This window comes from Loxodonta africana, chromosome 19 (genome assembly GCF_030014295.1).
Source record: "Loxodonta africana isolate mLoxAfr1 chromosome 19, mLoxAfr1.hap2, whole genome shotgun sequence".
Lineage (NCBI taxonomy): Eukaryota > Metazoa > Chordata > Mammalia > Proboscidea > Elephantidae > Loxodonta > Loxodonta africana.
Window position 1 is genome coordinate 24,163,809 of NC_087360.1, and position 26,535 is coordinate 24,190,343.

The following is a 26,535-nucleotide window of genomic DNA, read 5'->3' on the forward strand; positions in this document are numbered from 1 at the left end:
AGGCAGAGTGGGTGAGGACGGGAAGGGTGTCCTAGGCAGATGGAACAGTGTGTGCAAAAGATCTGAGACAGTGAAGAGCCTGAGAGGTTCAAAGGACTGCACAAGGGCCAGGGTGGCTGGAGAAACAGTCTGGGACCAGATTGTGCAGGGCCCCGTGGGCTGTGCCTAAGATTTTTGAAGTTCAAGTCACCAAAGTGTTCTAAATAAGTGGTGGGCGTAGTGAGATTGAAGGTGGTGCAGGAAAAGGCAATGTTTGGTTCTGTTATACATAAGGCTGTCATGAGTTAGAGCCGACTGGACAGCAACCAACAACAGCCAAATTGGTTTTTAAAAAGGACTCGGCTGGCTGCCAATGGAGAACAGCCTGGCATGAAAGCAGAGAGACAGAACGAAGAGTTGGGAAGTTCTCCTGGTGTGCAAGAGAAAGCTGATGGAGGGCTGGACCGAGTGGTAGCAGAGGGCCTGGAACGAAGTGGGTGGATTCACAAGCTATTGAGGAGTAGAGTCTACAGGGCTTGTGATTAACTAGGCCTGGAGAGATAAGAGGTGGTGCTAACTGTCATGCTCTAGCCTCTGGTAGCAGCCCCACCTCCACGGGGTAAGTTAGGGGCAGGGTGCTGAGGCTGAGCAGCACCATGCTGGGATTTATCCTGTTGAGCAACGGGACTCAGAACACAGTCACAGAGGCTTCCTCTGGTTTTCTCAGAATGCCTGGCTCTGAGCAAGATTCACCACTGACAGCACAAGTCTGCAGTGATCTAGTATGTTGTACTATCTGCTTCCCAGTCTCAACCAAAATTATCTTTGCTCCTGCCCAAGGGCTGGTGAGAGAAATCTTTTAGTAAGCTCACTGAAAGATTTCAGTAAGGTAGACCCCAAGTCAGTAAACTCCAAAGTACCCTATACCATCTGCAGCTACTTCAGTGACCCTATGACCCTGGTGCCATGGCCCAACTGCCAGACGAGGGTATGCTGCTGCTGTAGGGACCCAGGCTGGGGACAGAGCTGCTGCTAGAGGAGCTTTATTTTCCTTTGATATTTACAGGTATATACAGTTGGTGTGAGCCTACTGTACACTATTTCATAAGTTTATCTTACACCTGTGCCCACTCATGGACAGGGAGCAGCAGATCCTGCTCCAGATATCCCACAGGTGGTGGAGAACAAGGACACTCACGGAGCTGTCCCTCTCCGAGGGCATCCATGGTGGCTGCCCACCCCCTCCCAGCCGCTGACACCCTCCCACAGACAATCTGTGCCTCCCACCTGCTTTCAGTGTGCACCAGCGGGATTTGGGTGGTGGCAGCGGCAGCAGCTGCCTCCAAAGTCTTTCTCCTGCAGTGGAGGAACACTTGTGGGTGGTAGGGGGACCAGAAAGAAGCAGTGGCCCCCGCCTGTTAACAGCGGCACACTGACACCTGACGCCCAGAGCCTGACTGGATCCTACTGAATATCAACAGCAAAACCAGAATCCTCCGCACATGTCTCAAGGTGAGGGTTCACCTCCCTTGCCCCCAATGCAAGCACAGCCAGTACCCTGCCTCCAGCCCAAGCAGCCCACTTCATGGGGCACTGGCATGCATCTTCTCCAGGCAACTTGTCCAGAACGTGACCAGCCGGTTGTCTTGGTTGACACAGAAGTCCGTGAAGTCCTTCAGCAACCGGTCGGCAAACTTCTCGTCCCCTGTGGCACTGGAGCGCCATGTCTTGGTCAGCATGGTGTTATAGGCCCAGTTGTAGCCAACCCGCTCCTCGCAGAACATGTTCTGGCCGGTAGAGCTGGTGGAGTTCCGCCGCCGACGCTGCTGCCCTGAGAACTTCCGCTTGGAGTAGGGCAGCTGCAGAAACACTGTTCCTGAAGAGAGAGGGGTAGAACTATGTCGCAGCCACAGAAAGGGTGGTTCTGCTACCACAGGCTCAAGGGAAGGGAAGGAGCTACCACTGTGGACAGGGCCAGGCCCCTCAGGGCTCATGCTCTTGCCTCATAGGCCACCTCCCAACTTGCCCAGGAGCTTCTCACCTGTAACGTGGATGTACTGAGGCTTGTTCTCAGCAGGGAAGTTAAAAGCAGAGGCAGAATATTTATCTTGTACAAACCCAAACCTAAGGGAAGGACAGGAAGATATACTGGTTAAGGCTCTTTAGGTAAAGGGAGAAAGGGGAGAGAGTGTGGTTAATAAGACTCGCTGACAGCTTGAGATAAAGGGAGCTGGAAAGATCTCTTTCAAGATGCAGCGTTAAGCTGCTTAATTTTGTCCTCACTGTTTCCCACTTTCTCCCCTAACATGACTCACCAGACCTCCTCCCACCTGGCCTCCTTTCACCTCCTCAGCCCCATCACCATCACCGCATTGAGTGAGAAGCCCTTCCTCACCCAGCCCTCATCTCTGCCTAGCCATCCCCCCTATTGCCATGCCCCAGCTTTCCCATCAGACCTTTCTACTGTGCATTGGTGCCTTTCCCATCCAGTACCACTACTCTGGCTCCTGCTGGAATCCCCTCTGGTTGAATGTACATCTACCCACATACTTGACATTATCAACTCCTTGAGGGAAGGAACCCTATTCTTAGTTTACCTCAGCCACACTTCTTTCCTCACTGTTCTCCCCTGCTAAGCAGATAGTAGGTTCTCAGTAAAGGTTCTGAACTGAAATGGAATGATGTATCTTAATTGGAATCATTTTCTTCAATGTGAGGCACACCAGTCTAGGATTCTGTTTGGCTGTGTCCTAGAAATGGACAACCAAAAAAAAAAAAAACCCAAACCCATTGCTGTCAAGTCAATCCAGCTCATAGAGACCCTATTGGACAGACCAGAACTGCCCCATAGGGTTTCCAAGGCTTTAAATCTTTACAGAAATAGACTGCCAGATCTTTCTCCGATGGAATGCTGGTGGGTTCAAACTGTTGACCTTTCAGTTAGCAGCCAAGTGCTTAACCACTGCACTAGGGGCTCTAGAAATGGGCAGGAGAAGCCATTTGTCATCTATGATGTGTTCTATTCCTGGTTTTCCCATTTCAATCAAGCACATTTATTATAGTTCCACCTGTTAAATGCTGTAGAGGACGTGCTGACGGATGTGGCTGCTGCTCTCAGTCTGAGGGCTGGGGTAATAAAGGAGTGATGAAGGCAGAACTAAAGGAGGTAAGACATCTGCCTAGGGGAGGCGCTTTGTCTTACCTTCTACACAAGCTGCCAGTTTACACTGGGTCTCAGTCATTATTTTCATGAAATTAAATATGCAAGCTAGACAAACAGACAAATGTGCACTGTAAGCTCCATCATCTAGTGCTGATTCTCTCTGCCTAGCACAGGAAGGGCTCTGGGTGTGGCTATCCTCTCCTTTCTACTTTCTAATCAAGGTTATTTTTTTACTTAGCATGGACCACACGACCTGGCCAGAGATGGCCAGTGACAAGCATGCTCTTGCCTCTCTTCTTCCTTAGCTCGCCATGGTCCCCTCACTGTCCATTCAGTGGGAATGTGAGGCAGGACCACAGGGAGGGCGAGGGCTCCAGTCCCTGTGAAGGGGACACACCAACCTCCCATCTGCCCAGATGAAGATGGAGGAGGAGCTGGGGGCCAGAGCACAGGGGTCTGGGAAGCTGGGCACTTTTCTAGCTCATTCTGAGATGGACTATTTGGGTGGGCTAATGCTTCATTTATACAGGGCCGCTATGAGTCAGAATCAGCTCAACAGTAACGGGTTTGGATTTTGATTAATGTTTCATTTCAGAGCCACATTCCCATCTAGAGTTCTAGTCCATTCACAAGCCACGTATTAAACAAAAGTGAGAAAAATACATATCCTTGTCCTCCAGGGGCCCCCAAATTAGTGGTATAACAGATGGACAGTGTATTGACAGAAAGGGAAGGAAGAATTCAGAGTGAAGGGACCTGGGAATTCATGATGGAAGAAGACTGACAGGTGTTGAAGGGGGGGTTGGGCTTAGAAGGTGGGGAGGGGGTTAGGTGTGAAAGGTGGGAGGGTGTTAGAGGTGGAAGGTGGGAGAGGTACTCAGGTGTGGAAGGTGGGGGAAGGGTTTAGGCATAGAAGGTGGGAGGGGTTTAGGTGTGGAAAGTGAGTGTTAGATGTGAAAGACAGGAGAGGGGTTTAGGTGTAGAATGTGGGACAGGGTTGGGTGTGAAAGGTGGGAGGATGTTAGATGCGGAAGATAAGAGGGTATTAGGTGTAGAGGGTGGGAGAGGGGGAGAGATGTAGAAGGTTGGGGAGGGGGTTAGGTGAAGGGACACACAGCCAAGTGTAGTACAGTTGATTCACGGGATCAGGCAGAAAACATATAAGGAAAGCTAAGGCTAGAAAAGTTGGCTGAAGGGGAGGAAATGGCAGTGGTTTAGAGAAGATATAACTAGAACCAGGACTAAGGTGGATCTACAATGAAGATGTTGCAAAGAAAAAAGCAGATTTGGCAATGGCCAGGTCCTAGGTGATTTCCAACCACCAACAGTTCAATGACTGCTGGTGATGCCTGAGGCAAGTTGTATAAGGCCTGTTCATAAACACATCAATTAGCTGGGGTCATTCATAACAACTACTGTCTACTGAGGACTGACTAGGAGCCAGGAACATCAAAGGATCTTCCTAACAGCCCTGTGAGGTCGGAGCTAGTCTAATCCTCATAGCTCTGTGAAAAAAGGAAGGCTAAACCATTCCAGGACTTCCCACAGTTCCTCAGCCAGATGCTGATAGAGGTGGAGGCTGAACCAGGCCGTCTGCTTCCCACCCCAACACTCCTTCCCAATGACCATTGCACTCTCTCCCTTCCACCCCGAATCTGCACCCTTTCTTGCTGGAGGAGAGACGTTAGCTGCTCTTACATTCATTCCACAAGCTTTTATTAAGCTTCTGAGATAGGTCGATAAACAAAAGCACAAAATGAGGTGAGGAGGTAGGCTGGAGCCAGACTTGGTTAGCAGAGACTCAAGAGTCTGGCCTTCATCCTGTGTCTGTAGGGGGTGAGGTAGTAACGTAGGGGGCGAGGTGGTAATGGCTAGAGATGCTTGAGTAAGCGGAGACCATGACACTGAAGAAGGTGTGGCAAGAGGATTACTGAAGCAAGGAAAGGAGGCTTTGTTTTCAACATAATGAATATGGATTAGCAATTGGACACCGAGTTAGTGGTTTGCTGGACTGCTTTGAGGGGGTAAACAGCTAAGCACAGGAAAGGCCTTCACTGGCACACATATTAAGTGCTCAGTAAATACTTATTGATTCAGCTATTGTGTTTTAACTATTGTCTTTTCAACACATGTCAAGGGTCTCTTGACACATTTTACAATTTCTCCTTTCATGCTGTCTCCTGAATAGCTTGGCACAGGGTCTTGGTGGAGGCTAAGGAAAAAGCTGTATAGACTCCCCTCAACTGGAAGGAGAAGGTAACAAGGTCTGAAAAGCAACAGCTACAGGATCTGGAGCAGTGGTGTCTATCTTTGAAACCATGGCAGAGTTCTGTCAGAGATAAGTAATGAGCTTGTCGCTGGAACTGGGTTTCACTCTGGTAACTGCTGTTCAAGATAAACATTGATACCTCTTGCTAAGGGACAAACCTGTGTGCAATGGCTTCCTGGAAAAGGTGCATTCGATCCCAGTATGTCTCTGGTTCAAAGCCTGAAAGAAAGAAGAGTAAATGCTGAGCTGTGGTGAGGGGGTTTGTGACTCTCCCTGGGTCTGCTCCTCTGGGCCCTACACTACTCTCAGCAGTTGTTCCCCCTGAGCCTGAGTTCTGCTTTGCCACACATTCGGGAAGACTGGCCTCCATCCCACAGGGCAATGAGAGTGACAGCTGTATGTTCACACCATCCCCCTCTCAAACTATATTAGGGTCTAGAAAGATGAACATGTCCTCAGCAAGCACCTCCGTGTGAGGTATCAGAAATCAAATTAAGACTTATTCTAATGACTTCTTATGTAAAAAACTACAAAGAGCATGATATCTGCTTCTAAAGAGCCAAAAAAAAAATTTGTTTTTTTAATTTCCAATCTTCCATTTCCCCATAAGGAAAAGCAATATTCCAAGCTCCATTTTAGGGGTGGGGAGTTGAAGCAAATATAAAAATCAATTTCCTAAGTGACCATTTGGGGAGAGGAGCAGAGAGGATGAGTCCCCTCTCCTACCCCCATTTCATCACTACAGCCCTCTCCTCCTGCTCAGCCGTTGCTGAGGACCAGAAGCCGAGCGAGGAGGTGGGAGGAAAGAGGCAGTTGTCACAGGGCACCAGGCAATGAAGCCAGGGCTAGTTTTGGGAGGGAGGGGCTGATGGCTGAGTTCACATGACATCCCAAAGCCCAGGGCTGCCTGTGGTGGCTTTGTTACTCTTTCCACGTTCAGAATTTTCTATCTAGGATAGATTTCAGGCTCTTTTTTTTAACCTTTAGAGTAAAAAAAAAAAAAGAGAAGACTTTGGCTTCAATTGAGGGAAAAAAAATACATAGCACATTCTGGTCAGATTTTTAAGAGTTCGAATTTAATATTATAGGAAGAGGAGCTAACAGGAAGAGAAGCAGCACAGAAGTAAGAAAATTAATTTCAGATTTGAGTCCTTATTCATTTAAACTAAGATGCCTTTCTTCAGCTATAACCATGGTAACCAAGAGAGGCTGCTAGTCCTGTAGACTGGGTTACGACTGGCAGGGAAAACCATCAACTCACAGAAAGATGCCCTCGATGCCAGCTCTGCAAGCAATCCTGTGTGGTTACAGCAAAGGCAGAACCCCCCCGCAAGAATCTCTGGGCAGTGTGGAGGAGCAACTCTCTGCCCCCTCAAGATACGAAAACAACAGTATGAGGTGCCTCCTGGCTCAGGATAGTCAGATATGATGATCCTCACTCAGCTACACTGTGATGTTAAATGAGAACGTGTGTGTGCAAAGAGCGCTTTGTGGACTGTAACGTACTGTGGTATCTATGGTCTCCAGTGGCTCTATGGGGCTTACCTGGGGTCCCAGCAATCACCGAGAACATTGCATCTATACAAAAATGTCTTCTAAATTGTAAACAAAGGACATATACATGAGCCTTTGGAATAAAAACGGTTTGCACCACAAAGGCATCCTGTCATAGGAAAAGCCCAGGAATATTCGGCTTGGCAGCCCCACCTTGTGAGACCTCCTCTCCCTCTGGGCCAGGCCTCTGCTGTAAACCATGACACAGACTTAGAAGCTGTGGAAGGGCATAAGAAGAAAGCATTTCCCTTAGGTCAAAAGTTATTTCTTTCACGTTTATAATCTCTATATCTGAGAAACTAAAGAGCTTCTGATGTATCAGCAGCAATAATAAAAAATAACATCTGTGAACTCATCAAAAGCTCTTAGGAGCTGTTTGTATGTTCACCTGCGATGAGCCCTTGGTGATAAAACGTGGGCCCCATCCTTCGACACGCCCTGCCTCTGCCCTCTGAGTCGGGTGGGCTGGGGTTGAGCCGCAGGAGCGCTGGCCCAGGTGCTCCGTTTCTGACAGACATCCCTGTTCCTAGAGCTCTGATCCGGGTTCCACTGTCTCCTAGAGTTGTTTCCTGCTCTGATGTGCCATCCTTAAGATGTAGGACTTGAGTCACATGCAGTCTTCCAGGTGCTGACACACCACAGCTCTGCACAATAGGACACTGTTTCCTATTTTGCTTTCAATCCCCCCTGCAGGTTCAGATTCCTGCAGCCTAGACTCCCCACTCACCCCGCAACCAAAAAAAAAAAAAAATTGCTATTAAGTCGATTCTGACTTGTAGTATCCCTACAGGACAAAGTAGAACTGCCACTAGAGTTTCCAAGGAGCAGCTGGTTGATTTGAACTGCTGACCTTTTGGTTAGCAGCTTAGCTCTTAACTACTGCACCACCAGGGCTCCAGCCTAGACCAGTTAGGCTTTATCCCTGAAAGGAGTTGGGGAGACCCAGAGCACAACTGTGCATCACAGTGCAGAAAGCATCTCTCACCAGCATTCTGCTCTAGGCTTATGATGGTTATTCTGAGGTTGGCCAGCAGCTCTAGCTACTCCACTAGTAGGGAGAAGTAAGGAATTCAAGACTCAGGGACATGAAGTGACTTGTCCAGGATTACAGACCAAGTGAAGAGCAAGAATAAAAACCCAGGTCCTTTCTGGCCCTTACCCAAAGTCCCTCAATTTGCACTAGCCTGTGTGGATGAGATACCCAGAGGCATCCTTGTGTGTATGGGGGGTGGGGGGACATTTTACTCATAGAGACAGAACCTCCAGAGGGGAGTATCTCTTACTATCAAACAGGTGCTCACTGCCCTCCTTGAGCAGACAGCTGATGTTGAGTGGGATGAAGAGCTGGGCACGAAGGGGATCACCATACAGGTAACTGGGCAGTGCAAAGGGTCCCTCCAAAACTGGGACCAGCAGAAAACCACAGGAGGTAGCTTTTCGATGCCAACCTTGGACCTGGTGGAAAGAACAGAAACAAACAGTGTCATCTCCAAGTTCTTTCAGACAAGACAAAATGCTTCTCAAGAAGCAAAACTGCACGAGTGGCGGCACACATATGGGTCAGCATGTTCATTTATTAATGTTCACTGGCTCCAGGCCAGTCCTGGACAGGAAGAAGCACAGCTTAACTCCCAACAAATACGAAAAAATCTGTGAGTTAAGCACATGGTTTCTCGTCATTGCTTTCCTTTTGGAATGAGCTGACTGGAGAGAGCTATTTCTTGCCTCCTAAATACCTCTCTCATTCTAGGGAATGTTGGAGAAAGGTCATAGAATGTAAGTTAAATTCTTCTGTTCTGTCCTTTCTCAAAAATTAAGTGAGTCCAAACCATCACACAGGAAAACAACCCATTCAGGCTGGCTGAGGAGAACATGACGCAGAGTACATGATGACTGCAGTGGCCTCTGGCCAGAAGCAACAAGCCCTGGCCTAATGGACCAAGAGCTGCTCCATGGCAAACTCCCAAAAGAAGTCCACCACGAAGAGCGAGAAAGAAAGTTAATGAGGCATAAAGACAAACCTCTTCATCAATAATATTTTCTTGGGGAACCATGACAATGTTCTAGGTATTGAGGCTCTTTTTTAACCATAAAATGTACGTATATTTTTAAAAAGCTAATGCATGTGGCTCAGGCATATGGACAAGGCTCGTGCCACATACCATTTAAAAAAAAATACTGTTTGGGCTGTATCTTGACTTAAATATTCTATGTTAAAAATTGAGGGGTGCCACCATTCCCGAAGCCAGCTCTTCAGACAATGATTAGACTGGACTTTAACACATAAAATAATACACGTGAAGAGTGTGCTTCTTAGCTCAAGTAGATACACGAGACTAAATGGGCAGCTCCTGTCCAGAGACGAGATGAGAAGGCAGAAGGGGACAGGTGCTGGTTGAATGGACACAGGAAACCCGGGGTGGAAAGGGGGAGTGTGCTGTCATGTTATAGGGATTGTAACTAGGGTCACATGACAATATGTGTATAAATTTTTGTATGAGAAACTAACTTGAACTGTAGACTCCCACCTAAAGCACAATAAACAATAAAAAAAAAAAATTGAGGGATACCACTCAACTTTTCTCCTCATAACAGCAACAACAATACAACAAAAAAAGCAAAATTTCTTTTTGGCCAAAATAACTTCCAAGCCTTAGTCAATAACTTATTTTATGTAATATTTATTCTAATAAAATCTGATACATAACACATTTGGGCATTCCCTTAAAATAATAATTAACATGCACTACAGGTTTTTAAAAACTTGTAACAAAATAAAAGGGATTAGCAGCTTTCAGTGTGTTTTATATGAACAGATGTAAAAAGTTTATTTAAAAAAAATAATTGCTGAATTCCTCTAAGGAAATAAATACTGTTCTCACTGCCAAACTGTAACTGTATGTGCACCTCTCTGCATACAGTCATGGTAATTTTGAGATACAGTTGCCTACTAGGGCCTGCAAGGAGACCACTTAAGCCCACTGGGACCAAGGGTTACCTTTGCCTGAAGGGAGTGTCAGCCTGGTGTCAACCAGCTGGGAAGGAGGTAGTGTCCTCCAGCAGCTGAGTGGACAGCAGCTGGGCCTCTTTTTTGACCTGGATCTTAAGGATGTTCCCCTGATGGAATCCCTCCCGAGGGAAGGTCTCTCTCAGGTGCTAATGTCATGTGGAAGCAGACTGGGGGCCGGGCTGACGGAGACCCAGACAAGTCTCTTCCCTGGGATGCTCTGTCATGTAGGACAAAACTGAGCCTATGAGCCCTGAACAAAGAATCTATGTTGCCAGCCAACGCTGTGCTCATTTCTCTTTGGCCATCTCCTAGCTTTTAATAAATGTTTTCTGAATTTTCCAGTTGCTCTCAGTTGTGTAATGAGGGTGCTTGGGTCAAGTTGGGAGGGAGGTAGGACTCAGTTGAGATGGCAGAAAAAAAAAGATTCTTTTTGGCTGAAGGGGAGAGTATGTGAAAGACAGTAGCAAGAGGGTTAACATCTAATTTCAAGATTGTTAAGGGGGCTCTTAGAAGATATTGACAGTTTGGCTAAGGAGTGTTTCTTCTAGCGACAATGGGATTGGGGGTGGGAGTGGCCAGGGATGGCTTCTTAGTGTAGGAGGGAGTGGTCTGATTAGAGAGATAAGCCAGGATGGCCTAGAAGGAGGAAAGACAAGCAGGATGACCAGTTAAAATGGGCCTTCTCAACCTCAGTATTAGTGACATTTTGGGCCAGTTAATTCTTTGTTGTGGGGCCGTCCTGTGCATTATAGAATGTTGAGCAGCACTACTGATCTTTACCCACTTGATGTCAGAAGCACCCCCTACCAATTGTGACAACCGAAAATTTCTCTAGAAATTGTCAAATGCTCTGGGGAAAGGGGACAAAACTGCCCTCAGTTGAAAAACCACTGAGTCAAAAGCAGCAGTGCTCATTAATGGGGGACTAGTTTAAGTAAACTATGGTACAAACAAATAATGGAATAATCTGCAGCCATTAAAAACAAGGCAGATCTCTTTGAACTGATATGGAAGATATATGGGCAATGAGAAAAACACAATGTAAATTGTATACTATGTCACTTGCTATCCTCTCTGTTAAAAAAAAGTAACATGGTTTTGTATATGCATAGAATCTCTACGGAAGTACACCCAACAAAGTGGTAGCAGTGGCTGCTTTTACATGGAGGTTCCAGGGAACTAGGACAAAGCGGGGAGAGAGACTCCACACCAGTGGTTTTCAACTTGCAGCAATGCCCCCACCTCCCTCCAGGTACATGTGGTAATATCTGGAGACATTTTTGGTTGTCACAACTCAGGGGTTGAGGGTGGGTGCTACTGACATCTAGTGGGTAGAGGCCAGGGAAGCTGCTCAACACCCTACATTGCACAGGAGACCCTCCCTCCCAAGAGAGGATTATCTGGCTCCAGGTGTCAGGAGTACGAGGTTGAAAAACCCTGGTCTAGCCTCTTTTTTGACTATTTGAACTTTTCACTACGCTTAATTTTTTTTTTAAAGAGTCTATATTCTAATAATCTATAGGATCACTATAGCTGGAATCAACAGCAACGGGTTTGATTTTTTGTTTTTTATCCCAATAATCTAGGTGGAAGGTGATAGGAGCCTGCACTAAAAAAGTGACATGAATCTGTACACCTCTGCAAGGTGAGCCAAAGACCCTCACCCCAGCACACGAAGGCACTCACCATCTCAAAAAGCACTGCAGAGGTCACTGCCATCCAGTGTAGCTTGATCTCGAAAGCCGCATTCAGGGAGAAGTTGCCATGGTAATAGCAGCTGCACCACTCGAGCCGGTCTGTGCGGTTGTTCACATCGACGTCCAGGGTCACCGTCCTCTGCTCTGGGACAGTGGCAGCTATGTCAGCACACAGGAGGGACCCCAAGAGAGAGGGCAAGGAAAAGTGGGATGAGGGAGAAGAACAAACAATTAAGCATCCAGATGTGAGACTGCAGAGTCACCCAATAGGAAATTGTAGATTCTAGACGTTCCCTGGAAATCGTCTCATCCAGAGGTTGGCAAACTTTCTCTGTGAAGGCCCAGATAATAAATATTTTAGGTTTTGTGGACCATATGGTCTTTGTCACAACTACTCAATTCTGCCATTAGCGTATGAATGGGCTCAACTGTGTTTAAATAAAACTTTACTTACAAAAACAAATGTAGGCTGGGTTTGTCTGGTTAAGCTGTAGTATGCCACCCCTAATCTAATCCAGTCTGTCTATTTAAAGATGAACAAACGGCAGCCCGGGGAGGGAAAATTCGTTGGCCAAGATCACAAAATCAGAACCTGAGCCAGGCTGAAACCCAGCTCTTGAGGTTGGGACACACAGTCCAGATCACAGAGAAGAGGAAGTCTTGCTTTCCTGGTTTCAGCCAAGGAAAGTAGTAATTCTGTATTTTTTTCTGAAGAAATGGAACTGCCTAACAAAGCCTAACACCTAGTTCCATCAGCCGTGTGTTGCTCAAGGATCCTGGGTTAGTAGCAAACTTGCTTGACCCATAGCTGGGATTCCAACTCAGAAATCCTTCACAAACCAAGAGGGAGGTTTTAGAGACTTGTCAGACAGTCAAGTTCCTGCCCAGACTGAGGGACTGAAACAGATACAGAAGTAGAGATCTGCTGGTAACCTGGCCGGGAACTGCCAGACCCAGGATTTCTATAAACAATTACCTCCTCTGCCCCCGTTCAGTCCAATGGTATTTTTTTATCTGAAGTGGTCAGCTTAGTGCTCAGTTTTGCAAGCTGAAGCCCGGCATGGCTTTTATCACTGACAAGGATAAACTGGCTCAAACTCCTTTTTTTAAAAAAATTTTATTGTGCTTTAAGTGAAAGTTTACAAATCAGGTCAGTATCTCATACAAAAATTTATATACACCTTGCTATATATTCCTAATTGCTCTCTCCCTAATGAGACAGCACACTCCTTCCCTCCACTCTCTATTTTCGTGTCCATTCAGCCAGCTTCTGACCCCCTCTGCCCTCTCATCTCCCCTCCAGACGGGAGCTGCCCACATAGTCTCATGTGTCTACTTGATCCAAGAAGCTCATTCTTCACCAGTATCAATTTCTATCCCATTGTCTAGCCCAATCCATGTCTGAAGAGTTGGCTTTGAAATGGTTCCTGTCTTGGGCTAACAGAAGATCTGGGGACCATGACCACTGGGGTCCTTCTAGTCTCAGTCAGACCATTAAGTCTGGTCTTTTTATGAGAATTTGGGGTCTGCATCCCACTGCTCTCCTGCTCCCTCAGGGGTTCTCTGTTGTGTTTCCTGTCAGGGTAGTCATTGGTGGTAGCCAGGCAGCATCTACTTCTTCCGGTCTCAGGGTGATGGAGTCTCTGGTTTATGTGGCCCTTTCTGTCTCCTGGGCTCATAATTACCTTGTGTCTTTGGTGTTCTTCATTCTCCTTTGCTCCAGGTGGGTTGAGACTGATTGATGCACCTTAGATGGCCGCTTGCTAGCATTTAAGACCCCAGACACCACTCTCCAAAGTGGGATGCAGAATGTTTTCTTAATAGATTTTGGTATGCCAATTGACTTAGAAGTCCCCTGAAACCATGGTCCCCAAACCCCTCTGGCTCAAACTCTTGAGTCAGTGATTTTGATGTGCTTCAGTCAGGAGGGAGGGGAGCTACTGCACCTGGCAAACTGAAACCCAGCTGCCAGGTGAACAACTCAGCATTCTCTCAGGACCAGAACATGTAAAGTGGGAAAACTTCTGGATTTGGAATTGGAAGATCTAGGCTCAGCCATCAACTAGACATGTGCGCCTGAGAATGTTGCTTTCTCTCTCCTGTAAGCTGAAAAGTGCCAGGCCCACCTCCTTCACAGAGAGGTGAGGATCAGGTGAAAAAATGGATGAGAAGGAATTATCCATTTATCCCCTCTTGCCTTCTCCTCCAGCCACCCTCACCTGTAACTCTCCTTTCTTCTTTCCACCTACGTCATTCTTTCCTCCCAGTTTAAGCCATTAGCTTCCCAATCCTCAATCCAAGGCCATCCATGACTTCCATGGACACTGCTTAGTGGTTTGTGACGTGTCTGAAGAACTCAATAGCTCTGGTGCTAGAAGGGTCATCAAAACTAGATCCTGTCTCTGTCTCAGGTTCCCGACTCATGACACTGCCACAGTAATGCTTTACCTAATAGTCTCAGTCAAAGAAAAAAAAAAGAAACAACTTTGTTCTCTGGTCTAGGACACTGTGTTTCTCCCCAAGTGAAAAGTCCTGGTCACAAAAAAAGGGCACTCGAAAAACACCAGCAGAGACGTTGCACAGCTCTCTCTCCCACCTGGCATGTTAAGTTTGGAACAGGCTGGTTTGAGGAAGCCCCAGGAAGGGCACTGTTCAGCCAAGCAGTTACAGGCTTGAGAAACTACTGGCTTCGTACTCCAGGGGTTAGATTTGACGGTACGGGTGCTTTCAGCAGGCTTACAATGTTCACAACAGTCTGAGCCCTGCGAGTGGCAGCGTTAGGTGAGTTCTCGCAATAATTACTTGAGCTCCGTGAGAACTGACTTAATTCTCCTTGGGGCCAGAGAAAGGTGGCAAGTCCAACAGTAAATACAAAACCCAGAGGAGGAGCCACAGAGCATCCTTCACCCAGGTCATAGTCAGGGGAACATGAATTAAGGGAAAGAACTCAGTACCCAGGGACATATGAATGACTTGTTCACAATCAGAGCTGCCCAACAATTAGCAGACTCGTGAGTGAGTTCCATGTCGATGGGAATTTTCAAAGAGAACTGGCTCTCCACTTATCAGGAGTGTTGTAGAAGATGGTCACCCATCAGGGTTATGCCAGACGTACCCTATAGTCCCTTCTGACCCTGTGATCCAGCTCGTTGTCAACAAGTAAAAGGCTGAGTGGGCTTAAGGGATGTAGCGCTGCTTCTCCCAGACCCTCAGATGCTCCTGCAGCCTCAGAGCTCAGTGAACAGAAGGAAAGTGATAGAGAAGTGGAAGCCAGCAGGGGCTGAGCAAGAAAGGACCAATGTGCCAACTGTCAGGCATGTAAAGGCAGCTTTTCGCTGCTAACCTTCAGCTAAGAATTAGGGATGTTTAAAAAGGAATATGTCAAAACAGACAAACAAAAAAAGAAATGGGTCATAAATGTAACATAAGCCTCTTCTCTCTGTAAATCCTGCTAATTTTTTTTCCAAGGAAAAAGACAATTATGCTAGCATTAACAAACACTCACAAGAATGCAGGATGTTAATAGGAGGGAGGCATATGAGAACTTTGTATTTCTGTAATTACAATTACAGAATTACAATTATAATTATGAAATTACAATTTTTCTGTAAACCTGAAACTGCTCTAAAAAATAAAGCCTATTAAAACACGCACACTAAAGACAGTCTGATTTAAAAACAACAGATCTTTTTCACTTTAGTAAATGACATAATAAAAGTCTGTAATCTAACCTGAAAAAAATACTGGGAAGAAGCCTTCTCAAATTGGAATCCAAAGGTCTGAGTGCTGTTAGTGGACAGAATTAGCTGTGATATTGTCATGTTGGGTTTAAAAGAAAAACACACTCACTTCCTAGTGGGCGGGCAAGTGGGAAAGGAAGCTGGTGGAATAAAATTTCACTATAACAATCATGGGAGCCATTAAAAAGCTAATAAAAGGAGGTTTTCACAGAAAACATGCCACACGCAAAATTCTCCCTACGTACTGATTCTCAAGCCCCCTAAAGCCCACGCACAGACCCCAGGTTAAGTTGTTGCTGTTAGGTGCCGTTGAGTGGGTTCTATCTCATACCAACCCTATGTACCGCAGAACGAAACACTGCCTGGTCCTGCACCGTGCTCACAATCGTTATGCTTGAGCTCATTGTTGCAGCCACTGTGTCAATCCATCTCGTTGAGGGTCTTTCTCTCTTTCACTGACACTCTACTTTACCAAGCATGGTGTCCTTCTCTAGGGACTGGTCCCTCCTGATAAGATGTCCAAAGTACCTGGGACTAAGTCTCGCCATCCTTGCTTCTAAGGAGCATTCTGGTTGTACTTCTTCCAAGACAGATTTGTTCGTCCTTTTGGCAGTCCGTGGTATATTCAATATTCTTCGCCAACACCACAATTTAAAGGCGTCAATTCTTCTTCAGTCTTCCTTATTCACTGTCCAGCGTTCACATGCATATGATGCGATTGAAAATACCATGGCTTGGGTTAGGCGCACCTTTATCTTCAAGGTGACATCTTTGCTTTTCAACACTTTAAAAAGGTCTTTTTCAGATTTGCCCAATGCAATGCGTCTTTGATTTCTTGACTGCTGCTTCCATGGGTGTTGGACTGCTGCTTCCATGGGTATTGACTGTAGATCCAAGTAAAATGAAACCCTTGATGACTTCAATCTTTTCCCCGTTTTATCATGATGTTGCTTATTGGTCCAGTTGTGAGGATTTTTGTTTTCTTTATGTTGAGATGTACCCCATATTGAAGCCTATGGTCTTTGATCTTCATCAGTAAGTACTTCAGGTCCTCTTCACTTTCAGCAAGCAAGGTGGTGTCATCTGCATAACACAGGCTGTTAATGAGTCTTCCCCCAATCCTGATGCCCCATTCTTCTTCATATAGTCCAGCTTCTCAAATTATTTGCTCAGCACACAGATCGGATAAGTATGGTGAAAGGATACAACCATGACACACCTTTCTTGACATTAAACCACGCAGTATCTCCTTATTCTGTCCAAACAACTGCCTCTTGACCTATGTACAGGTTCCTCATGAGCACAATTTAGTGTTCTGAAATTCCTACTCTTCGCAATATTATCCATTATTTGTTATGATTCACACAGTTGAATGCCTTTGCATAGTCAATAAAACACAGGTAAACATCTTTCTGGTATTCTCTGCTTTCAGCCATGATCCATCTGACATCAGCAATGATATCCCTGATTCCACATCCTCTTCTGAATCCAGCCTGAATTTCTGGCAGTTCCGTGTTGATACACTGCTGCAGCTGCTTCTGAATGATCTTCAGCAAGATTTTACTTGTGTGTGACATTAATGGTATTGTTCAGTAATTTCCACATTCAGTTGGATCACCTCTCTTGGGAATAGGCATAAATATGGATCTCTTCCAGTCGGTTGGCCAGGAAGCTGTCTTCTAAATTTCTTGGTATAGACAAGTGAGCACTTCCAGCGCTCCATCCGTTTGTTGAAACATCTCAATTGGTATTCCGTCAATTCCTGGAGCCTTGTTTTTCGAAATGCCTTCAGTGCAACTTGGACTTCTTCCTTCAGTACCATCTTGAAATGTCTGAACATCAACCAATTCTTTTTGGTATAATGACTGTGTATCCCTTCCATCTTCTTTTGCTGCTTTCCTGCATTGTTTAATATTTTCCCCATAGGATCCTTCACTATTGCAACTCGATGCTTGAATTTTTTCTACAATTCTTTCAGTTTGAGAAATTCCAAGCGTGTTCTTCCCTTTTGGTTTTCTATCTTCAGTTCTTTGCACATGTCATTGTAACACCTTACTTTATCTTCCAGAGCCGGCCTTTGAAATGGTCTGTTCAGTTCTTTTACTTCATCATTTTTTCCTTTTGCTTTAGCTGCTCGATGTTCAAGAGCAAGTTTCCAAGTCTCTCTCTTCTGAAATCCATTTTGGTCTTTTCTTTTTAATGACCTCTTGCTTTCCTCATATATGATGTTCTTGATGTCATTCCACAACTCATCCAGTCTTCAGTCATTAATGCTCAATGCGGCAAATCTATTCTTCAGATGTTCTCTAAATTCAGGTGGGATATACTTTGGCTCTTGTGAGCCTGTTCTAATTTTCTTCAGTTATATCTTGAACTTGCATATGAGCAACTTATGGTCTGTTGTGCAGTCGGCCCCGGCCTTATTCTGACTGATGGTATTGAGCTTTTTTCCATCGTCTCTTTCCACAAACGTAGTCAATCTGTTTCCTGTGTATTTCATCTGGAGAGGTCCATGCGTATAGCCGCTGTTTATGTTGATAAAAAAAGGTGTTTGTAATGAAGAAGTTGTTGGTCTTGCAAAATTCTATTATGCGATCTCCAGCATCGTTTCTATCACCAAGGCCGTATTTTCCAACTGCCAATCCTTCTTCTTCGTTTCCGACTTCTGTATTCCAATCACCAGTAATTATCAATGCATCCCGATTGCATGTTTGATCAACTTCAGACTGCAGAAGCTGGTAAAAGTCTTCAATTTCTTCATCTTTGGCCTTAGTGATTGGTGCGTAAATTTGATTAACAGTTGTATTAACTGGTCTTCCCTGTAGGCATATGGATATTATCCTATCACTGACAGCGCCGTACTTCAGGATAGATCTTGAAATGTTCTTTTTGACGATGAATGCAACGCCATTCCTCTTCAAGCTGTCATTCCCAGCACAGTAGACCATATGATTGTCCAATTCAAAATGGCTACTATCAGTCCGTTTCAGCTCACTAATGCCTAGGATATCAATGTTTATGTGTTCCACTTCATTTCTGACAATTTCCAATTTTCCTAGATTCATACTTTGAACATTCCATGTTCTGATTATTAATGAATGTCTGCAGCTGTTTCTTCTCATTTTGAGTCATGCCACATCAGCCAATGAAGGTCCCAAAAGTTTGACTCCAGCCACATCATGAAGGTCAACTTTACTTTGAGGAGGCAGCTCTTCCCCAGCAGTCTTTTGAGTGCCTTCCAACCTGGGGGGCTCTTTTTCTGGCACTATATCAGACAATGTTCTGCTGCTATTTGTAACATTTTCACTGGTTAATTCTTTTCAGAAGTAGACTGCTGGGATCTTCTTCCTAGTCTGTCTTAGTCTGGAAACTCAGCTGAAACCTGTCCACCATCGGTGATCAGTGCCATCGGTGACCAGTGGCATAGCTTCCAGCGTCACAGCAACATGCAAGCCCCCACCATACAACAAACTGACAGACATGTGGGAGCCCAGGTTAAGTGCACCTATTTAATAAACTACCTGCTGGGGACAGAAATTCTCTCTTATTCCCTACTCCCTCTCTTTTGGATATGACTTATTTTTCCATATGCTGTTCCTCTTTAAGCACAATTTTCTGAAATAACTAGGACCCAAAGCTAAAATGGGATGATATGACTCTCATCTTGAGGTTAAGACTATGAAAGTCAACAGAAGGTTTTGCCAGCCTGCTGAAGGAGAAGTATTTAGAAATGAGATGTTCAAGTAGAAACCGTTAAGATAACTCATGGAACCGAAATGGTGGCACAAGGGTGACCGTTCCTGAAGTATTTTTCAAAAGCAATAACTCTAGCCCAGGAGTTGTTGCTGTGTGCCGTTGAGTTGATTCTGACTGATAGGGACCGCATGTGACAGAGAAGAACTGCTCTATAGAGTTTTTGTGGCTGTAATCTTTATGGATCTCAAATCACCAAGTCTTTCTCCTACAGAGCCCCTGGGTGGGTTCAAACTGCCAACCTTTCAGTTAGCAGCCAAGTGCTTAACTGTTTGCACCACCAGAGCTCCTAAGCCATGCGGTTAAGTGCAGCAAACGGGCTGGGGCCTGTGCACACAGTTCCGTGACAGGTGGGCTTGTCTGTTCACTTGCAAGCAGCATTTTCAACAGAACAAAGAGCAGAACTACTGCCTTCTGACATTTCAACAATTAATTGCTTACTTAGTGTCAGAAGGTTTGATGACTCCAAACCTAATGTTCCAAATTCAACTTTCCCCAGTTATGCCAAACTACTTCCATTCACATTTTTCATTCACCCAAAACTATTTATTGGTTGTGTCGAGTATTGTTTTGGGTGCTGAGACATCCCGTGGGGCAATCAAAGTGCATCACAGCTTAAATCCATGTGGAAGTAGAAAATCACTCAGATTGTACACACATACACAGAGCAGCAGATGGTGACAAGAGCAAAGGTGACTAAGAAGCAGGGTCAGGGCTCAGAGGGTACAGAGTATGGGTAGTCAGGAGACCTCCTTTACGCAGCGACCTCTGCACAGAGACTTGAAGCAAGTGAAGCGGTGAAGAACCCTGAGGATGTCCAAGCAGAAGGAAAGGGCCTGAAGCAGAAGTATGCTTGGCGTGTTCGCAGCCATGAATGGAAGCCAGTGTGGCTAAGCAGGCCGGGCAGGAGGAGAGAGACATGATATGAGGCAGCATGAGGGGGACTACACTGCAGAGCCTGTGGGCTGCTGAAAAGATGCTTTTATCCTGAGTGAGCCAGGGAGACAGTAGAGGAGCCTGCCCAGAGGAGCAATGTGATCCGATTTACATTTTAAAAGGATCTTTCCCGGCTAGTTCCCCCCCCCCCCCCCCCCCCCCCGCCTCCAGCAGGCCAAAAGAGAGGTGACTGCGGTAATGCAGGCTGGGACCAGGGAGTCACAGAGTAAGCAGTGAGGGGAAGTGGTCAACCCTGCATCTATGCTGAAGGCAGAACTGATGAAGCTTACTGCTGAACCAGATGAAAGGCAGGAGAGAAAGAGGAGCGCCAGGACAGCTGAGTTCTCTGGCCTAAACGGCTAGAATGTGAAGGGGAAAACTAAGGGAGAAGATGTATGTGGGAGCCGTTCAAACATTTTATGTTCGGTCATCTAAATGGTGATATCGAGTAGGTGGATGGATGGAGGTCTCAAGCTGGAGGCCATGGCCTCGGATGAGACACATCTGGAAGTGGCCAGATCTAGGGGTTATCAAGGCTATTAGACGGATGAGATGCCCTGGGGCAGAGAGATGAGGGCCTCCCTGGTGCTGCAATGCTGAAAGGGCAGGGAGGCGAGGAGAAACCAGCCAAGGAGACTCATGAGAAAGGAGGAGAGAGTAGTATCCCTAGAGCCAAGTAGCAGAAGTATTTAAAGGTAGAGTCAGGGGTCACCTGCCAAATGCTGCTGACACAGCAAAGAAGATGACGACTGAGGACTGACCGCTAGAATGAGCCACACAGAGGTCACTGGTGACGCTGGGAAGAGCTGCTCCAGCAGAGGGGATGGACAGAAACCTGATTCGAGTTTCTATCTAGTTTTTGTTTTGTTTTGCTTCTTACAATGGGAGAGAGTGTGTATGCCTGTCTATCGATGGAGATACTTTAGTAGAGAGGGGATTTCAGAGAGGTATGGCTGTTGGCACACTGCCCCGAGGAATGCAGGTTACCAGGTCTCATGTATCAGTGGAGACACCGGCCTTAGAGAGATACAGTGGTTCATCCATGGTAGTGGCCAAAGCAGAAGAGTGGGGACAGACACAGTTACCAGAGGTGGCAGGGTAGCAATCTGTGGAGCTTACTTCTGAATGCTTCAGTTTTCTGTTACATGGGATACAGAGGGTGGGGACAGGGAGCAAGGGTTAGTGGTCTGAGGGGAGCGAAGGAATGCAAAGATCATCCAAAAGAGTGGGAGAGTGAATGTACAAAGGAGTTTACAACATGAGTCCAGGCAGCTGTATGGGTCCCCCTGAGGCAGTGATCCTGAATTTAAAGGGAGACGACACAGCAGGTTGTATGGCTACGTACAGTGGTGCACTATAGGCATGGAACTGGCACACTTTAGCAATGGCTGGCATTTTTCTATGTGAGCGTGGCAAAGGCAGACAGGCAGAAGATTTCAGGGTGCATATAAAAGTGATTACAGTGATAGACCACCATCCAGATAAGAATTCCAGGTAGCTGGACCTTTACAAAAGAGCCCTGGTAGCTCATTGGTTAAAGTGCTCAGCTGCTAAACAAAAGGTCGGTGGTTAGAACCCACCAGCCACTCTACAGGAGAAAGAGGTGACAGTCTGCTTCTGCAAAGATTACAGCCTTGGAAACCCTAAGGAGCAGTTCTACTCTGTCCTATAGGGTCACTATGAGTCAGAATTGCCTCAATGGCAATGGGTTTATTTTTTTGGTTTAGGCCTTTATAGGTAAACTAAGTGGAAGGTACAATTTCACTGGTGTTGGTCTGTGTTATACTTGCTTCTTTCCTTCCAAGTGGCTTTGAAGATCTCTCCAACCTCCCATGAGGCCTCGCCTAAAGCATGTCTTTCCTAAGGGTGTTCTGGAGTGGAGGCCCCCACTTTCTATCAGAGTCACCACCTTCAATAAGAAGGTGCCCACTCTCTTGCAGAGCTGCAGGAACTGAGGAAAGGAGGGAGATTCTCAGTGGTATCCCTCAGTGTGGTGAGGAGTGAAGGGGGAGAGGCATGCTCAGGAATGGCTGACCTTTTCAGTTCCTAACTTTCCTGAGATCCTAGAACACTACAGTCTAGGGAAGGCCTCTGGTAGGAATGAACTGCTGTGAGAACCAGCCCACCAGACCCCGTCTCTTATATTCTGAAAGCCTCTTAGGGAAACAGCCACATTTTATATTCTCTTCTACCTATGCAGGTTTCTCACTGGGCCTTCACTTGGCAGCTGCTGAACATAAGTCGGTTGAGATGATAATGAGGCTCCAGTTACTCGGCCAGAGTGAAACAGCCCACAGTACTGACAGAGGGAATGGCTGGTGTGACAGCCACAGTGGCTCTAACCCCAGCTTGCATGGCATCAGTCCCCAGGCTGGTTGCACCCTCCCTCAGGTACCCCAGGCCCCACCTGGGTTGGGCATCTACCTAAAAGTGCGGCTGCCTGGCTCCGTCCTCCAAAGCTGCGGCTGAAGGAGCTGTGCCTGCTTGCGTAGGAGGCTGGTCGACTGGGCAGCCAGGGCAGGAGGAAGGCAGGGATCTCCGAGTGCAAACGCTCTTCTGCCACAAAGGCCACCTCGAACCACTTCCGCTGGAAGCTGGTGAAGTCGTCTACTGCTGTCGTGTGCCACGTGGTAGGCTGCTGCATGGCCACTGGAAAAGCAGAGGGGAGAGGGGCCTCAGTGAAAACACTGATCTCCTGTTTCAGATCTCTCATCTCAGAGCACACCATGGTAACCTGGGTTTTTTCAACTTGAAGGCAAAATAGGCCTGTACTGGTCACACTGAGAATTTATGCGAAAAGGTGATGACAGACACACTAACGACTACAAGGAGGTGTACTTCCAACATGGCACTGGTCGATTCATCTGATTTGTGATTCCTTAAGCCCGGAGGAGGGAAGCCACTGTCTGCAGGATGGGAGCCCCGGGCTCTGAGTGTGCTGGAGACGTTGGTCCGAGGCCTGGCGTCTCCGAGGCTACACGAGCCTGCTCTGACCATGCTGGAAAGTGCTCCCCCCAGGGACTGCTTTTTCTCATTTTTTAAAAAACAAACACTTAAAATATATCTTGAAAAACTACCACAGGATGTCTTCCTGGGGTAATAAAGGGAATCTGGTGACCCAGTAAGTGAAAAGTGCTATAAATCATAGACTAGATTTGGGCCCTGTCATTATCAGAACCACCTGTGCTGGGGGTGGGGTGAGGCTAGAATTAAAAACTGCTACCAAAAAACGACCCATGGGAATTTCCTCATACCAAGTGCCTCGGCCTCGTTTAGATTTATCTTCCACCCACACAGTCCTCACCAAGAACATACCGCAGCCTAAGAAACTCTGTCACTCTGGCTACACTTAAATTAAGTAAAATGCTCAAGGAAGTTGACAGTCCCATCAACCTGGAACACTAAGACACAAATGGAGCTCAAGAAGCATGTTCATTTGAGAGAGCAAGTCACCAGGAAAAACATTCTCCTCATTCACTGACCTCGGTCGGGCTCTTTGTCCGTTACTATCTTGTAGAAATAGAAACCGTAGATGAAGGTCCGCAAAACTTCACCGGAGGCATGTGTGATGAGTTGCTCTTCTAGCATTTTCTAGGAGGAAAGATGTGGACACTCTGAAATTCTGCAGAGGGACATCTTAGAGCAGCAGCTCTCACATACTCACTGCAGCCTCCCCCACCCCCAACGGGACATGACAACTGCACTAAGTTAAATGCTGATCGAGGATTATACTCTTTTAAGAACTATCTATATGGGATCAAATTGCCAAGAGCAATTCAAATGATTACACAGAAACCTCAGGGGGCAGTGAGTTTATGTTCATTCGAGAGGAACAATTCAGAAAAGGACGGTGAGAATGGTTGCACAACTCGAAGAATGAAATCAATGTCACTAACTTGTACGTGCAGAAATGGTTGAGTTGGTGTATGTTCCTGCTGTGTATGTTCTTAACAACAACTAAATAAAATTATATACATAATATATATATTATACTACATATAATGTATATATATAAAAGAAATTGACTTACTGCATTTTCTTCATATTAAAGAATTCAGGGGAAAAAATATAAGTATGCACTAATTAGTGGAAAACCAAAGGCTGTGCTTGGTACAATTGTATCATAAAATATATAAGCACATAATAATAACATCAAATACTTCAAATATATAGAAAAGTATAAAGAAAAACCAAGTATATCTACCATTCAGCTTTAACAAGCTTTTCATTAAAAAAAAAAAAAAAACTCCACACTCTCCCTTCTTTCTCTCTCTATAAATAATTAATCTTCATGTACATTTTTAATAATTTTATTATGCAGACATGAATTGAGGAATATAAAGCATTCTGTGTGATTTTAAATTTAAGTAAAGGGTCTAATAGTATGCGTATCATTTTGCAACTTATTTTTTCACCCAGGATCACGCTCCTGATGTCTCCCCATGTTGATATGTGCACCTCCAGCTCACTCATGTAACTGCTGTATACTATTCCACTGTATGACTATGGAAACACTACTGGTCAGGGAGAGGAGAGGATATATGAAGTTACCAGGCAACAGCACATCGAGAGCCTCCAAGACAGAATTGATGATCTCAGGCTTACTCAAACCAGTTGTTGGTTTCCCATTTCTGTGATGACAACCCAGCTGGTCAGCTAACGCACTGACATCTGGTGGGACCTCTGTGCAGATGGGATGGCGTGGACTGCCTTGGCCAACTCTCAGGTTTAATTCCAGGTCTGAACAGTGTCATTAAATTTGGCAAGCACTATCGGCCTACTGTGTGCCAAGCAACGTGTCGGGCACTGGTGCTATGGAAAGGGACACTAAGACATGGCCCTGCCCTCCAGGAGCCCAGTCCAGGTGGAAGACAGATGAGATATGAGCAGAGTCTTCCCTCTGGGGGCTGAGTGCTCTGTCAGAGTAAGCGCAGGGTACCAGGAGGGCCCTGAGGCAGGGGCCTGAGTCCACCGTTGGGTCTTGAATAAGCAGGAGCTGACCAGGAGAAAATGAGGGCTTGAGGCAGAGGGAAAGCGGCCCCCAGGGTCTTTCCCAGTGCTTCCTCTGAGGTTCAAAAGTGCACAGACTCCCTTCAGAACATTGCAGCCAAGACAATAAATTTTGCCAGAGTTTTGAGTCAAGGTACAGTATATTTCAAAGCAAGACTTGTTCTTTCCTGAATTCCAGATAGCCCTTACACTTAGAAACAACAGATCCTCACCCCCACCTGCAGATCTCATTACTGGAATGGGTGACTCTTTCAGAAACTCTGAAGGTGGGACCCTGAGTGGACAGTCCTGCAGGCCCTGCTCTTGAGTCTCACCTGCATGATGTCGATGGCCATCACCTGAGTCTGGACCCCCTCCACATTGTTCACCAGCCAGTGCACCACCTCGGCACTGATAAAGCAGCACGGCGAGAGGCCCTTCTGCTCAGAAAGCAGCTGGACGCCGGTCCTGAGTTGCAGGAGCAGGGGACAGGGTGTGCACATTCACGGTGGTACCAAGCAGAAAGAAAAGAGGAGAAAGAAGGGATTCCTACTAAAGCATTTAGTATCTGAGGTGAGGACTGCCATAAAGCAATTCCTCTTCACTATTCCTGGGCCCAGAGAAATCTCCATGACAAGAAAAACAGGTGTTATAGGGGAAAAAGGAAAAGGGAACTGACATTTATAGAATACCTATACTTGTCAGGCATCATACTTGGTATTTTACATAATTATGTCATTTACTCCTTACATCAGTTCCATGATTTAGCCACTATGCTCCCATTTTACAACAGAGTCTTAACACAGGCTCAGAGAGGTCAAGTAACTTCCCAAGGTCTCACAGCTGGTGAGCAACAGAGTCACAGTACGAACCCACCATGCCACATGGCCTGAGCACCGCCATGGCATGGGTCCTGAGGGATCCTCCCACCCCTGCACCCTCACACATGACCACCACTTACGAGGGGTGCTTCATGGCTTCCAGGATCTCTGCTAGGGTAGAGGAGGATGTCAGGGAGCTAGTCGCCAGCTGCTGAGAGCTGCAACACAGAGTGTCTGGTCAGCCAAGCCAGAAGGTACACACACGGTTGGACAGCACAAATCTTAGGAACACACTCCATTTCTTACGGACCTATTGACACTAAAGATGTTCCAACAAATGCTGGACAGCTACAGCCTGGAGATATCTTACAGGGGATTTCCTCCTTCCAAAGCATGTACATTAAAAAATAAATAAATAAAACTGGTTTTGTATATAAATTCACTTACCCTTACTAAGCATTCCCCTCTAATAACCTGCCAGAGGCCCAACCACTTCTGAGAAATCTCTCCGAGTGCTCCGGTTTTGCCCCAAGGGCCGTTCACATGTCACATCATTTAATCTTCACCAGAGAGAGCCAGGTAACTGGTGAGAGCACAGGCGATGGAATCCCAGTATCACCACTT

General features: G+C 46.2%; 1 protein-coding gene across 7 annotated transcripts in view; it reads right to left on the bottom strand.

Moving 5' to 3' along the window:
• Positions 1 to 319: 319 nt before the first annotated feature.
• Positions 320 to 26,535, bottom strand: part of DEPDC5 (DEP domain containing 5, GATOR1 subcomplex subunit) — a 147,766-nt gene continuing 121,550 nt past the window's right edge. For 2 of the 7 annotated variants that reach the window (XM_023559198.2, XM_003419187.4), the window contains exons 34-42: positions 26,052 to 26,129; positions 25,426 to 25,558; positions 23,584 to 23,692; positions 22,526 to 22,750; positions 11,662 to 11,831; positions 8,249 to 8,420; positions 5,570 to 5,630; positions 2,021 to 2,103; positions 363 to 1,855 (exon numbers count right to left, since the gene is read on the bottom strand). In XM_023559198.2, the coding sequence (XP_023414966.1) occupies positions 1,563 to 1,855; positions 2,021 to 2,103; positions 5,570 to 5,630; positions 8,249 to 8,420; positions 11,662 to 11,831; positions 22,526 to 22,750; positions 23,584 to 23,692; positions 25,426 to 25,558; positions 26,052 to 26,129 (1,324 nt within the window). In that variant the 3' untranslated portion in view covers positions 363 to 1,562. Of the gene's footprint in view, positions 1,856 to 2,020; positions 2,104 to 5,569; positions 5,631 to 8,248; positions 8,421 to 11,661; positions 11,832 to 22,525; positions 22,751 to 23,583; positions 23,693 to 24,680; positions 25,098 to 25,425; positions 25,559 to 26,051; positions 26,130 to 26,535 lie in introns of those variants that run through there. The other 5 variants (XM_023559201.2, XM_064272420.1, XM_023559200.2 and 2 more) reach the window with 5 other exon arrangements.